The sequence below is a fragment of the Xyrauchen texanus genome, chromosome 37, assembly GCF_025860055.1.
Source record: "Xyrauchen texanus isolate HMW12.3.18 chromosome 37, RBS_HiC_50CHRs, whole genome shotgun sequence".
Classification (NCBI taxonomy): domain Eukaryota; kingdom Metazoa; phylum Chordata; class Actinopteri; order Cypriniformes; family Catostomidae; genus Xyrauchen; species Xyrauchen texanus.
In genome coordinates this window covers 5,360,337-5,374,880 of record NC_068312.1, presented here as the reverse complement: position 1 = coordinate 5,374,880, position 14,544 = coordinate 5,360,337, and the positions used below count along the sequence as shown (strand labels likewise).

The 14,544-nt window shown below is 35.9% G+C and overlaps 1 protein-coding gene across 1 annotated transcript in view; it reads right to left on the bottom strand.

Moving 5' to 3' along the window:
- The window catches only part of mtor (mechanistic target of rapamycin kinase), a 270,641-nt gene that overhangs the window by 71,819 nt on the left and 184,278 nt on the right, over positions 1–14,544 (bottom strand). The window contains exons 33-35 of the mRNA XM_052108415.1: positions 11,222–11,299; positions 10,084–10,191; positions 2,234–2,359 (exon numbers count right to left, since the gene is read on the bottom strand). Coding sequence (XP_051964375.1) covers positions 2,234–2,359; positions 10,084–10,191; positions 11,222–11,299 — 312 coding nt within the window. The remainder of the gene's footprint in view (positions 1–2,233; positions 2,360–10,083; positions 10,192–11,221; positions 11,300–14,544) is intronic.

Genomic DNA, 14,544 nt, shown 5'->3' with positions numbered 1-14,544 from the left:
AATAGTGATATGGACTCATCTTTTCAGGCAGCATCCAGGTTGCGTATTTCTGGGACCGGATGCTTCAGCCGAGCAACTGCCATTAAGATGAATGAAGATGCTAACGGATCGAAAACTCTTTGGTTTGATGCCTATATATATTTAATATAATTCAATGTAGATTTTATCTAGCTTCTTAGAAATAAAGTTATTTTAAGACAAAGACAGGGAAAATATGGTTAACCATAAACATAGGTATACATTTCAAGCATCAGTTTTGAGCACAAGTTCTAAACATTGAGGCATATTTTGGAAGATATTTAAAACTTCCACTACTGAGTTTTTCCTTTCGTGAAATTCAGCTGTGCTTCTTGTTGCTGTGAAAGACTATGGTGTGTTATGCGTTATATAATGAGAGTAATTCCAGTGCTGACTCGGAGCATGAAACTTTGAGTTTGGAGGTGAATGTTTCTTTGTTCCAAAACCTAGTGAGCTACCTACGGAGGCAGCATTTTAAGGCATTGTGCTTCAGACGCAAAGGTAGGCAACTTAATTATGCTGCCTACTTTGGACAAATTCTAAGGCAGCATCACATGTATCCTTCACAGTTAAGGTAATCCCAGAATTACTGTGATGAAATCTAAGATGGTGGAGAGAAATGTTGATTATGCATATACTTATATTTCAGCCAATTCTGAAAAGTAACAAAAAATAATAGTTCAGTGAACTTAATTGAATATTTTCCCAAAAATGTGTGTTTATTTTATGCTGATTAAATTATTGCACTGCTAGCTGTCAAACTGAGTCTCCTGCTTTACAAGAAGAGCACTATTTGTGCAGATTTGCTTCCCATTTAGACCGTTTCAAATTGGTTGCTTATGAAGTTCCATGATGGTAAGGCAGCTGGGTCAGAAATCAACAAGGGCCCTGGGGCAAAATGCTTTTTTCTCTGTAAAACAATGTAAGTACAGTCTCATCCACATCAAAAGACTTCAGCTTCCTAAGTAAATACAAGAGCTTCTGTGCTTTTGACACAATCAAATGTGTACTTTCCACCCACTTTAACTTATTGTATTATCAATGACTGTGCCAAGATATTTATAGGACCTGACCATCTAAACATCATTACCATCAATAATAATTTTGGTACAGGTACTAACACTTTTGTTGAAATCTATTATCACATATTTAGTTTTACCCACATTTATTTCTAAAAAGATGTTTCGCACCTGCAAATATTCTCCATTTACTCGCACCTTTGAGATCTATTTGTTAAAAAATGTCAAATCCAACCTAAAAGTCTCTTAGAAATATAGAAATCAGACAACACTCTTTCTGCTAAAATACATGGTTGATTTATATTAAATGCTGAAGAGAAGTCAACAAATAATAAAAAGGCATATGTCTTAACAATGTCTATATGTTTATACTGTATATACAATTTAAGAGTAAGAGTGGTATCCTCCACTCTTCTATTACTCCTAAATGCAAACTGTAGCTGATCTAACATGTGACTAGTGTAATTCATAATAAAATCCACAATAATTCTTTCAAAACACTTAATTAACAATGATGCAAGCGAGACGGGTCTAAAATCATTAATTTGTCTAGCATTAGCTTTCTTTGTTTAAGGAATGATTTTCCACACAGCTGGAACTTTCTGAAGGCTTAGAGAAGTTTGAAAAATAAAATGAATAATGTCACAACTGACAAGCACAGCTGTTTAAAACTCTACCACTAACTTTGTCTGGTCCTAAGCTTTTATTCTGTGGGACAGTTTATAAAACTCTAAAACCTTATCAATTGTAACCTAATCTTGTGTTTTAACTATGGAACAGATCTAGAAACACTCATCACCAAAGTTCTGTTTATCGAATCTCAGATAAAAATCCCTTAACACATTTGCCATGTCTAAATTTTCAGTCATAAAAGTAACAGACTTAATTTAGACAGATCTTCATTGCCAAAACCCAACCCTGCAAATATAATGTACAGTTCATTTAATTATATTTGTAACAGTACCTACAGTATCACATTATTCAAATGTAATCAACTGATTAAATTGAAATATTTGACATAAAAGGATGACAAACAGCCATCTTATAAGGTTAGTAAAAGAATTAGCTTTATAAATCTAAAAAACAAAAATGCCCCAGGGGCAAATATTTCCCCTTAATGAAAAAGTATTTTCTTACACTGATTGACAGTGAGACGGCTAACAAGATTTTGGAAGAGAGCTGGATTGTGTTCTTACCAGCCGTCCGCTCTTTCCACAGAGGCTGGCGTACTTCAGCCATGTCCTCATGTCCTCATGTGGACTGATGACCAGAGAGCGCACCATTAGGATCCTCTGCCAATCCTCTACAATACGCTGACAGCCCTGGAGAAAAATGTCACAATTTTTCAAACATTTATGAACTACACTGAAGGAATCTGTACAGTATTTTGGCACAAGTGACAGGAAATTGCCTAAGAGTGTGTGCTGACAGCTCTTTGAATTATGTGCTTGCCTTTAATTTGTGAAACTGGGTTGTTATATAAAGTATTGCAGTATGGTTGAGAGGTTCAGTTCGAAGATGATGCCTTGGAGGTATTGATGTTTTGCAAAGAGAAACCTTTGACTACACTGGGTTATGGTTAAGGGTCGTTCACAATGACAGTGATTGAAAACTACTGATTTAAAAAATTTTGGTTAACTGAATAAAACAAATATTGCAAAATAAATAAAAAAAACTAAAACTAAACTAACAACAGTAATTGAAAAACAAACAGAAATAAGAGCCTCGTATGGGTAAATATATAAAATATATATGTTATATATAAAATATAACATAGTATGTAACTTATTACTGGCAATCCTTTAGTCCAGTAGTGTAGTCTAGCCAAGTTACTAATTTAATTTAATGTTATTCTTAACAGTACCTACAGTATCTTTTAAAGAACATACATAAACTTGTATAAGACATTTTGCCAATTGATCTTAAATTTAAAGGTCTTGCATGTTTCTCTTAAGTGTTCCGTTGATGCCTAAACTATAGTGTATAATACTAAAAATAAAATTGAAACTAAAATATATAAAACAAAATAGAAATGTGTCCACAAAATAATAAACTAAACTAAAACTAAACTGAAATTTAAACAAATTTGAAAATGGTATTAAAATAGAAATGAATTTAAAAATGCAAATCTAAAATAACCTTGCATTCAAGTAACAAATTTAATTAATCTGCAAAATCTGAATATCACAAAAACAATTATAATAAATCTGCATGTCCATTCCATGTTTATGAGAGAACAAAATAGTCACTTCTGGGGAAATTGGCCAAAAATTAAAATTAAAATGGAAGTCACTGTGGCTCTTTTATTAATAAATTACTTAATGTTTAGAGCATGCCGACAAAACACCAGAGTTAACTTTTTTGCTAGCGTTCAGCAGCAGATGTCTTGCAGTATGTCTGGAAGTGATAAAGTGTCACAGTTCAAACAGGTAATAGTAGACAATTTTGACGAAAGACTTTGGGATTTCACAATAACCAGAGCAACATTAGTGCTATGCGATATTATAGATGATATTCACTGAGCCATTCTCTGATTCACATGGCTTGTTGAGGCAAAGTCACATTACTTTTTGATGAATAATATATGTTGTAAATGTTTCCATCGTAATTGATGTTCATATCTTACTGAATAAACAAATGATCCACCTGAAGCAATCATGTTTTATGCTCATGTTGGAGATTTAATTCACATCTTGACGTTCCCACTCAGTATTCTTTTTGATTTTCCAAAAGCAGCATTAAAATATGTGAATTAAGTGGTCGTTTTTTTTATTGCAGATTGCTGTCAGTCTGCTCACTCCTTTATAAAGTGGGATATTATTGTTCATATTTTGGCCAAGGTACTTAAAGTGTGCTGTGTAAAGCGAAGTGACCAACCGCAGTTCGCGTTTTTACGAGGCATTTAGTGAGTAAATATTTACAGCAGTAAACAAAGCACCTTGAACAAAAAGTAATATACAGTTGCGCTTTAGGAAATCTGGTTTACCTAAACAAAATTCTGAGAATCTTTCAAAGACACCATGCCAAGAACCTCACAAATCAAATCCAGTGACCAGTTCTTTTTTTTACTGTAGCACCCTGGGAACGTGTAAACATGTTTCCAACCACACTCAAAAAACCTTAGCACACTAACTCCCAGAAAAATGGGGTAGAAGCCATCCATACGGATCTGGCAATTTTAGCCATTTCTTGTTTTTTTGTGTTTAATTTTGCAATCCCAGCTTTAAGACATGTGAATTATCTGTTAAATTAGTCTATAAAAGGAATCATTTACGCTTACATTTACGCATTTGGCAGACGCTTTTATCCAAAGCAACTTACAAAGCACTTATTACAGGGACAATCCCCTCCGGAGCAACCTGTTTTTAAGTGCCTTGCTCAAGGACGTGGTGGTGGCTGTGGGGATCGAACCAGCGACATTCTGATTAACAGTTATGTGCTTTAGCCCACTACACCACCACTAAAATACTTAAGTGTCCATTTATTCTCTTATCATAATTTGTTTGTCTGTATTCTGCTTATTAACACTTTTATATACCGATTTTTGCAGTATTATCAGTGTCATCATAAATTTACAATAACGTAACCTGTGAAAATTATGGCCGCGTATAGCTAATTCATTAACACCATGAATGTAGAATGTAAACATGACAAATTACACAATCGAGTGGTTAAAACAGTCAACAGTAACTAAGTTACTGTAACTAGGTAACTTAAGTTTACATCCACTTTTTTGCACTGTTCCGTTAAAGTGAAAATGCGTAAAAAAAAAAGTGAAAATTGCTGCCTCCTGCTTGTTTCCATTCAAATGGCCTTTTAAAATGGTGTCTCGTGATGTTTCATTCTTCGAAAAAAAAAAAAAAACACTTTGCTGCATGAGTTTTGTCACATCTGTTTATAACACCTGTAACATGCAGTGAGTAAAACAATATGCCTGTTGTATCCTGTTGTATTCAAATATTAGAAATATAATTATATTTCTGATATTTGCAACCCTCTTTGCAATGTTTTAATTATTCTGTTCATTGACTGAATGTTTTTACTACGAGTTTGATGAAATGTCATTTTATGGGCATGTGAGGAGTTGTGTTTGACAGGGGTCTAGTGTTTGTTACAACAATGCTACGATGGACAGAACATTTAAACTGGTTGCATAAAGTACTTTGTAAAGTCAAAATACTCAGAGTTGGCAACTTTAAAACGCTTCTACGGGATTAATGTTTTCATCTGTTTTAGTGCACGTGTGTTTGACCAGCAGGCACCAAATACATATAAATATTGTATAATAGTCGCTTCAGACTATAAGTCGCAGGACCTTTCAGATGATGAATTTTTTTTTATTTATATTCCGGAAAATATGGTAATTGCAAAAGTAGGAAATATCAGAAAAGTATGTTGAATTGGAGAAGTAGCTTGTCTGCATCTGGTATTATTAGAAGAAACTGATTTGAATACTTGGCAAAATACAACAGAACTGGTGGCATTAGTTAGCCTGTAATCCTATATTACACTCCTGAATTAAAATATGGTCAATCTGTTCACATTATGAAATATATGCATTTGTCCCTGCAGAAAACATGTTGAAAAACGTGGGGTGTGGTGACCGAAAAACACATAAAAGCTTCAACACACTGCTTCAATTTTCTCAAATCACAAAATTACATGCATGTATTCTTTTCTAGTTTAAAAAAAAAATAATAATAATATTTTACTTTTACATGTGTAAATAAACACTTGATAGCATGGAATTCTTAAGAACCACTGCATCATACCATACATAACACAGCACAAACTGCAGTCATTTTTATCAAAGAGATGTTGGAATTTACATTCAAACTTGTTCCAAACTATGAATGTGTGAACAAATTTCTGTGTCTTTATATAGGTTTTGTTATAATATGACCCCATATACAGGTAGCTCTGTTATTTATGACTGTATCTATAGCCGTACATTTATAATACATTTTTCTTCATTTAAGTTAATTACTCCCTTCATATCTCTTTTCTCTAATGTTTATTTTTATTTGGATACAAGCCTAATTTCTTTGGCACTTTTGTTTAATTCCCTTGTAGCTGAATTAGATTTCACTTTTTGTTTTTCTGTACTGAAAACTCATGTCAGTTATTGTAATACAATAAAAAAAGAAGTGTGTCTTCTTGTTGGCCAACATCCACTTCAGACACTCTTAAACAACCATAAATAAGGCTTACAGGCTGGACAGTGCAGACTTTTTTTGTGTGTGTTTTTTTAACCATGTTGTCAATTTCAGAGTAGGTAATTTTTATTTCTATAGCACCGTTCTAGAACAGATGTCACAAAGTGCTTAACATTCACAATGTAAAACCAAAGCAGCATAAAAAAATGTAAAAACAATAACAACAAATTAGATAAAAGCAATTTTAAACAAGTGGGTTTTTTGTTGCTTTTTAAAAATGACCACAGAGTCCACAGATCTTAAATCCAAAGGGACAGCATTCCACAATTTGGGAGCAACAACCTAAAAGGCACAGTCACCTTTAGTCTAGAGCGAGGAACATCTAACAAGACCTGTTCCGAAGCTCTCAGATTCCTGCTGGAGTATGAAGTTGCAACAACTCTTTTATACAAGCATGAGCTCTAAACACCATCACAAGAATTTTAAATTGAATTCAAAATGTTACTGGGAGCCAATGTAAAGAAATTAAAATTGGTGTTACATGTGATCTCTTTGATGACTTAGTTAAAAGTTTGGTAGCAGCATTTTGAACAACTTGTAATCGTTTCAAGGATGCAGCATTAAGACAAGTAAAAAGAAAATTGCAATGATCAAGGCGAGAGGAAATGAATGTATGTATAATCATCTCCATTTCTACTGTGGACACAATAGGCCTTAGTTTAGCAATATTTCTCAACTGATAAAAACAAGTACACACAAGAGAATTTACATGCTGATTAAGACTTCAAGGACCAATAATTTCCATCAACTTTGGGAGAACACCAGCAGGAGCAGAGATAAAAACTTCTGTTTTTTCAGCATTTAACTGTAAGTAGTTTTCAGACACCCAACAGGATTAATATACAAGTTTTGGTTTTGGTAAAACATGCCGTAATATTTACTTGGGAATGTGCAGTCCATAAAAAGTAAAAAACTTTCATCAAGAATAAAGGTAATGTGTCTTTTAAATAAACTGAGAAAATTTGAGTCTCCACATCAGAACAAGTGTAGGCTACTACCTCTCCGTTATGCTGTTTGTTACAAGCACAAATGTGATGTAAATTCTGTCATGTGACATTAATTTTTTATTTAATGACATTTTTCTCAACAAAAACAGTTTAGAAACCAGTTTCTCACAACAATTGATGTGTCGACATAGGATTTATGCGCTAAACTTAAATGGAAAAATATTATGCTGACACTTGTGAAATTGTATCGATAATTTGCGTTTCCATCAGCTTTATTTTGATGCACTAAAACCTTTTCTGCAAAATGTAAATGTAGTTACACAAGTGTGTCCTTATTTTTAAATGTACCTTTACACACCTCCCCCAGTGGTGTGGCAGGTGTCTGAATGTGTCTCAGTTGTTTTGAACTTCTTTTTGGTTCTGAACAAAGAATGGAGAAGTGCTTTGTAAGCATGCTTTTGGTGGGGTTTTGATTTTTTTTTTTTTAGCTGATCAGGCTGGTCTCACCTGGCCAAGCTGGTGCTCAGCTGGTTTAGTCTGGAGACTAGTTGGCATTCCAGCCAGACTAACTAAAAAGTTATTAAAACTCATCTAAAAACCAGCCAACAGACCAACTTCATCAGAAGCATCAGACGGTTAGTGAGCGGACTGTTGGCATGGACTAGAAGTATATCAAGCAGGCCTTTACCAGAAAGCCCAACTGAAACTTCCATCAGAGATTAGTTGAATAGTCTACTGGACTGATAATTTGGCATGGAGAGGTTAAACTCAGTAAACAGTATTTATTCATATTGATTTCAGCATCCACATAAAGTGGCCTCAAAAAGTATTTGGACACTTAAGCCACACTGAAAATGCAGAGGTTTTTTAATTATATAATATAATATCAAACTGAGTAGCATTTATTTTAAAGAAAGATATCACAAAGCATTTTACAAGAAAGCAGTTTGTTATGTCAAAAGTTAGTGGAATATGTTCACCACAGTGTAAGTGTCTAAATAATTTTTTGGAGCCACTGTCAATATAACAGTTCATAATGTTCTGGGCATGTTCTAGTCCTAGACTGTTCTTGTCCTAGACCAATTAACCGCTCACTAACGTTTCCCCATCAACAACACATCGGCTTTGCTATTTTGCCTTTATGCATCATTCCAACAAATCCCTTTATGAATGGAAAAGTCTGCAGGTTGGGAGCATTAGTGCACACTATTAGTGGTTTGTTATTCCCCAGTGGCGCTGCCTAAACACATACCAGACGCAAGCCGACCCGCTACAACAAAACTCCCCGCTGAGCTGATATCACGCCATGCAGAAGCTGTTTTTCTTTTTACACATGATGTCAGGCAAAAAACCAAAGGGGAGGACAAACTAAAGAGAAAAGGTCAACTGGTGACTGCAGCTTGGTACCATGAGAAGTTGAAGCTTTAATATATATGTATGTGTATGTATATTTATAAAGAGACAAAGACAGCTTTGTTGGATCCCAGAAAGATATAGACTAATTATTGGCTTGGTATAAAATTGTTACTTGCACTTTTCTACCAAAAAAATTATTGGTTCTTTTATAAATGGTCTACCCATAAACTGTGCTATTTGGTGGGGGTCTAAAAAAAGAGCACCAAAACAATACCATTGATCTACTGTGCATTCAACAGTTTCTTTAGTTGTGAACAATATTGTTCCCTAACAATGTTTTCTTTGCATAAATGAATCAGCTTTTAACATAACAGCCATTCATTTTAAAGAGGAAAACCTTTTTATTGTAAGCGTGATGCTTAAAACTAGACAGCCCAAAACAAAGATGCAAGTGAATTTGAATTTGTTTAGATCGCAAAACAACTTTGCATTAAAATTGTATTAATAATAACAAATCTCATCAATATTCATTAAACATTCTTTTCATTGTTGTTGTCTAATGATTATCACTGTGTCAAATAGCAGAAATGAAATTACGGTGTCTGAGTTGTTCATGGAAAGATGCTGCAGGTACAGAAAGCTCATGGAATGTCCAGCTATCTGCTTTTACAGGCAGATGAGATGGAAAATTGGAACCAGATGTTGAACCTTTCACATGCTTCCTCATGTCTATAAACTATTGTTTTTTTCCCCCTATCATTTACAGCATACAGAACATACAGAATAAACACTGTGCTTTTTATTATATGACTACTGCATACTTTTCCTTTTTTAAATACAATTTAAAATTAAATAAAACAATTTATACAATTCACGTGTTCATTTATTCATACGCCTGCTTTAAATTATTTTAAGAGAAAATACAAATGATATGTTATCACATGTTATATTAGCTGTGCAGAAATAATGAAGCCCTTTGTGCTGTAAGCTATGTGTTATAGTATTATATAATGGGCAAGGGGTGCTCAAAAGTCACAATGACCAAGGGAGTAGCATCTTGATGAATTAACATAGAATGTTGTTAGGAATATTCTAGGCTCAATACCAGTGAAGCTCAATCAACAACATTTGTAGCATGAAGTTGATTACCACAAAAAATAATTTGACTCCTCGCTTGTTTATTTTTAATCAAAGCAGAAATCACTGTTACAATAAGGGACTTAAAATGGAAGTGAATGGGGCCTTCCCATACACATTAAAATATATTGTTTCAAAAGTATACAGCATGCCTGCAAATTGTCAGAGAATAACTAGTCATATGGACTACTTTTATGATACATTTGTGGTGTTTTTTGTCCATGCTTTGGCTCGATGGTCCCCGACCACTGTATGTGTTCACTGTATGAAAAAGCGAAGCTCATTCTACAAAATACTTTTTCATGTTCCACAATATCAAGTCATATTGGTTTGGAATGACATGAGTGTGAGTAAATGACGACAGTATAATGTGTAACTCTTGAGATTTACCTGTAGTCTCTCCCACCATGTCTCCCTGATGATGTCTCTCCTCTCGGGAACCAGTTTATACTGGATCACCTCCTCAAGCTCGGACAGCATCTGACACGACACCATAGCCTAAAACAAAGACAAGACACAAAGAGCATGTTATTCCAAAACAGCCAAGACTTAATTTGCATGAAATCTCTAAAATTGTGGCTCCAAAAAGTATTTGGACACTTAAAAGGTGCTGTAAGCCATTTTTTTTTTCATCTTTTTTTTCCCTTTTTTTAATGGTATGCAGAAAATGTTCCTACTCCCTGAAATATACCACTGAAAGAAATGTCCTGAGATATCTCACTGGTCTTTGTGACAGCTTACAGACTCTGTAAACATCAAACAAATATGAGGCCGCAGGCCACGGCCTATGACGCTTTATGCCTGTCAATAATTTTGTAAGTTTGCATAGTGTTGAGGTTGGAGAGAATCATTGAGGCTTAACGCCATATTCTGATTCGTAAAAGTTGTCAGTTGAGGGCACTATTTTGCCTCTGTTGTGTTTGACAATCGTGGGAACATGCACTAATGCTTTTATGCTTGGTTCTCAATGCTATCTTTGATAAGAAGGGTTTTGGAAATAGAGGGCATGGCTAAAACAACTGCTCAGTCTCATGGAATTAAGAATGGCTAAAATCACTAACAGTACTTTCAAATGCATTAAAATATCATTGCATTAGAAGAAAAACTAACAAAGCAAGAGTCATCTATAAACAAATGATCCCAGACCTTTTCTCAGAAATAACTTTGTTTCTTTAATTGAACAGACAGAAAAAATGTTACATGCAGTCCAACTTATGGATAAAAAATATGGATAGTTCAATTTTTGTCAACCAATCTGTGATTAAGACCAAACCAACATCTTTGAATTACATTGTTCCAGGCAAATGAGCAACAGAATTTTTGAGTATCAGTTTACCTCCATTTCCTCAAATGATCTTAACTTTACTTCACATTCTGAACAACATGCTCAACAGAATCAGTCATGAATGACTCAAAAGAAAAATGGAGTACTTGCTTCTAATGATCATGGTCTGAACAATCAAAGTGAAATTACAGATGATTTTTAATGTTCTGTCTGTGTTGAGACTGAAGAGAATTACGTTCTTACCCCGTATGCTCTGCTGTAACTCTCTCCTGCCATGGCCGTGAGTTCAGCATCCAGCAGATCTCTGGCTTTATCGATACACTGAAACCACAAACACAAATTCATCAACACACTACATATGTGACAAACACAAGCAACAGCTCAGACATCAAATCAGAAAAGTCAGCAGACTGACAAACATCAATAACTCCAATGAAAATATACAGTCATTTAGATCAGTGTTTCCCAACCTTTTTTCTGCCACGGCACACTTTTATTTATTTTTTCAAACAAATCCCACTGTCCCATGTATCCTTCATTGATAGTTTACCTTTTCAAGAACTTCCATGTTTTCTGTCCGTTTACTCGTTATGTTTGAAATTCGACTATGCAAAAACCACAAGTCATATAGGTACGGTAATGAGATCACAGGTGGCAAGAGTGTTAATTGGGTAATGAAGAAAATGACAAATATGCATCTTTTCTTATTTTTAGATTTGTTCTTGAAATGTAATTCTTGCAATGCCACAGCAAATATTTTTTTATTTATCTATTTATTTACATGGCTCCAGACAAATATTTAAGAGTGGTAGCACCGGTGTTAAATTCTACAACTGGTCGCACCAGCACTTGAATAGGTCAAACTGGAAAAAAAAAAACAACTTTTCTTTCACGGTTTCTTTTTATTAGGATCTTGAAGATTAAAATACAGTCATCTAAAAGACAAACAAAGCCTTTTTCTACAATCAGAGGGCATTATAAAACATTTTACACAGAAGGAAAGTTCCATTGTATCCATAGTTTTAACTGTGGCATTTGCAATAAGATCATAGTAATCAAAAGTATAAGTATTTGTTATCTTGGATGTGTGCTTAGGGTTGTTGTCCTGTTGGAAGATGAACCTTCACACCAGTCTGAGGTCCAGAGCGCTCTGGAGCAGGTTTTCATCAAGGATGTCTCTGTACATTGCTACATTCATCTTTCCCTCGATCCTGACTATTCTCCCAGTTCCTGTAGCTGAAAAACATCCTCACAGCATGATGCTACCACCACCATGCTTCACTATAGGGAGGGTATTGGCCTGGTGATAAGCGGTGCCTGGTTTCCTCCAGACATAATGCTTGCCATTCAGGCCAAAGACTTCAATCTTTGTTTCATCAGACAAGATCATTTAATTTCTCATGGCCTGAAAGTCCTTCAGGTGCCTTTTGGCAAACTCCAGGCGGGCTGTTATGTGCATTTTACTGAGGAGTGGCTTCTGTCTGGCCACTCTACAATACAGGCCTGATTGGTGGAGTGCTACAGAGATGGTTGTTCTTCTGGAAGGTTCTCCTCTCTCCACTGAGAAACGCTGGAGCTCTGTCAGAGTGACCATCGGGTTTATTGGTCACCTCCCTGACTAAGGCCCTTCTCCTCCGATCGCTCAGTTTGGCCGGGCGGCCAGCTCTAGGAAGAGTCCTGGTGGTCCGAACTTCTTCCATTTACGGATGATGGAGGCCACTGTGCTCATTGGGACCTTACATTTTTTTCTGTACCCTTCCCCAGATCTGTGCCTCGATACAATCCTGTCTTGGAGGTCTACAGACAATTCCTTGGACTTCATGGCTTGGTTTGTGCTCTGACATGCACTGTTAACTGTGGGACCTTGTATAGACAGCTGTGTGTGCCTTTCCAAATCATGTCCAATCAACTGAATTTACCACAGGTGGAATCTGATAATTTTTGTGGAATCTGATAATTTTCCATGGCACACCTGACAATCATTCATGGCACAATGGTTGGGAAACACTGATTTGGTTAGCACAGAGTAGATTTGGTGCTTGTCTGTGCATGAGTTCACACCACAATGCTAGTGTTGTCAATTGTTGCTATGCAGTTGCTAAGGTGTTCTGAGTATTTCTTAGCACATTGCCATGCAGTTTTTATGGTGTTGTGGGTAGTTGCCAGGGCGTTGCAATGTGGTAGCTAGGGTGTTCTCGGTGCTTAACAGGGTGTTGCTATGCAGTTGCTAAGGTGTTCTGAGTGTTTCTTAGCACATTGCCATGCAGTTTTTATGGTGTTGTGGGTAGTTGCCAGGGCGTTGCAATGTGGTAGTTAGGGTGTTCTCGGTGCTTAACAGGGTGTTGCTATGCAGTTACTAATGTGTTCTGGGTGTACTTTTAGCACATTACTATACAGTTTTTATTGAGTTGTGAGTGGTTGCTAGGGAGTTGCTATGCAGTTGCTAAGGTGTACTAAGTTTATTTTAACATATTGCAATGCAGATTTTATGGTGTTGTGACTGGTTGCTAAGGCAATGTGGTTGCTAGTGTGTTGCTCTGCAGTTAAGGTATTTAGAGTTTTTCTTATAAAATTGTTATACAGTTTTACACTGTTGTTGTTTGGTTGCGAGGGCTTTGCAACCACAAGGCAAAGGTGTTTTGAGCATATCTTAGCATATGGCTATGCATTTTTTATGGTTGGGACATTTCTATGCAGTTGCTAAGGTGTTATAAGTGTTTTTTTTTTTTTTTAAGGACTGCTATGCAGTTTTTATTGTGTTGTGGGTGGTTCCCGGGAGCTGTGAAGCAGTTGTTAAGGTGTTCTGAGAGTCTTTTATCATAATGCTATGCAGTTTTTTTGTGTTGCAGGAGGCTGCCATGATGTTGTTTAACAGTTGCTAGGTGCTCTGGGTGATTGCTAGGGTGTTCTAGGTAGTTGCCTGGGCGCTGATAATCTGTTACAAAAGTATTCGGTTTGCTTTTTGGGATTTGGCTGCTAGGGTGTTCTGGGTAGATGCTAAAGCATTGCTTGGTGGTTACTAGGATGTTTTGGGTGGTTGCCTGTTTTCGAGATGTTTCACTATATTAGTGTGAACTTTAAAAAAAATTGTCCCTCACAAGTATAGCCAAACCTGTACAAAACATGCATGAACGTGGACACAAGAGACTTCAGCCAATTCTCACACCTATCCTATCTATAATAAGTAAATTGCAGCTGCTAATTAACATCTTCCTCAGATCCGACACACAGTGAGGTGTCCCTCGAACGGAAAGAGCCAAACATCACATCACACAACAAAAATGTATGAGGACTTATGTAACTGCAAAAGAACCTCAGTACAGAGCAGAAACACACAATAAAATGTTATTGGAGTCAAACCGGGTGGCTCTGGATAAGATCTAAAATTACGGGAGACAGAGAGTGTGCCAACCAGTAATTATCACTTCCTCTGACTGGCTGCCAGCAGAGTGTGTGTGTGTGTGCGCAAGTTAGAAGATAAAGAAAGGCTGTGTAGTGTTGTGTTAAATTTGTGTTCTGCAGTGAATGGGCTGCATTGCACAGAGGTTAATGATAACTCTCAAAAG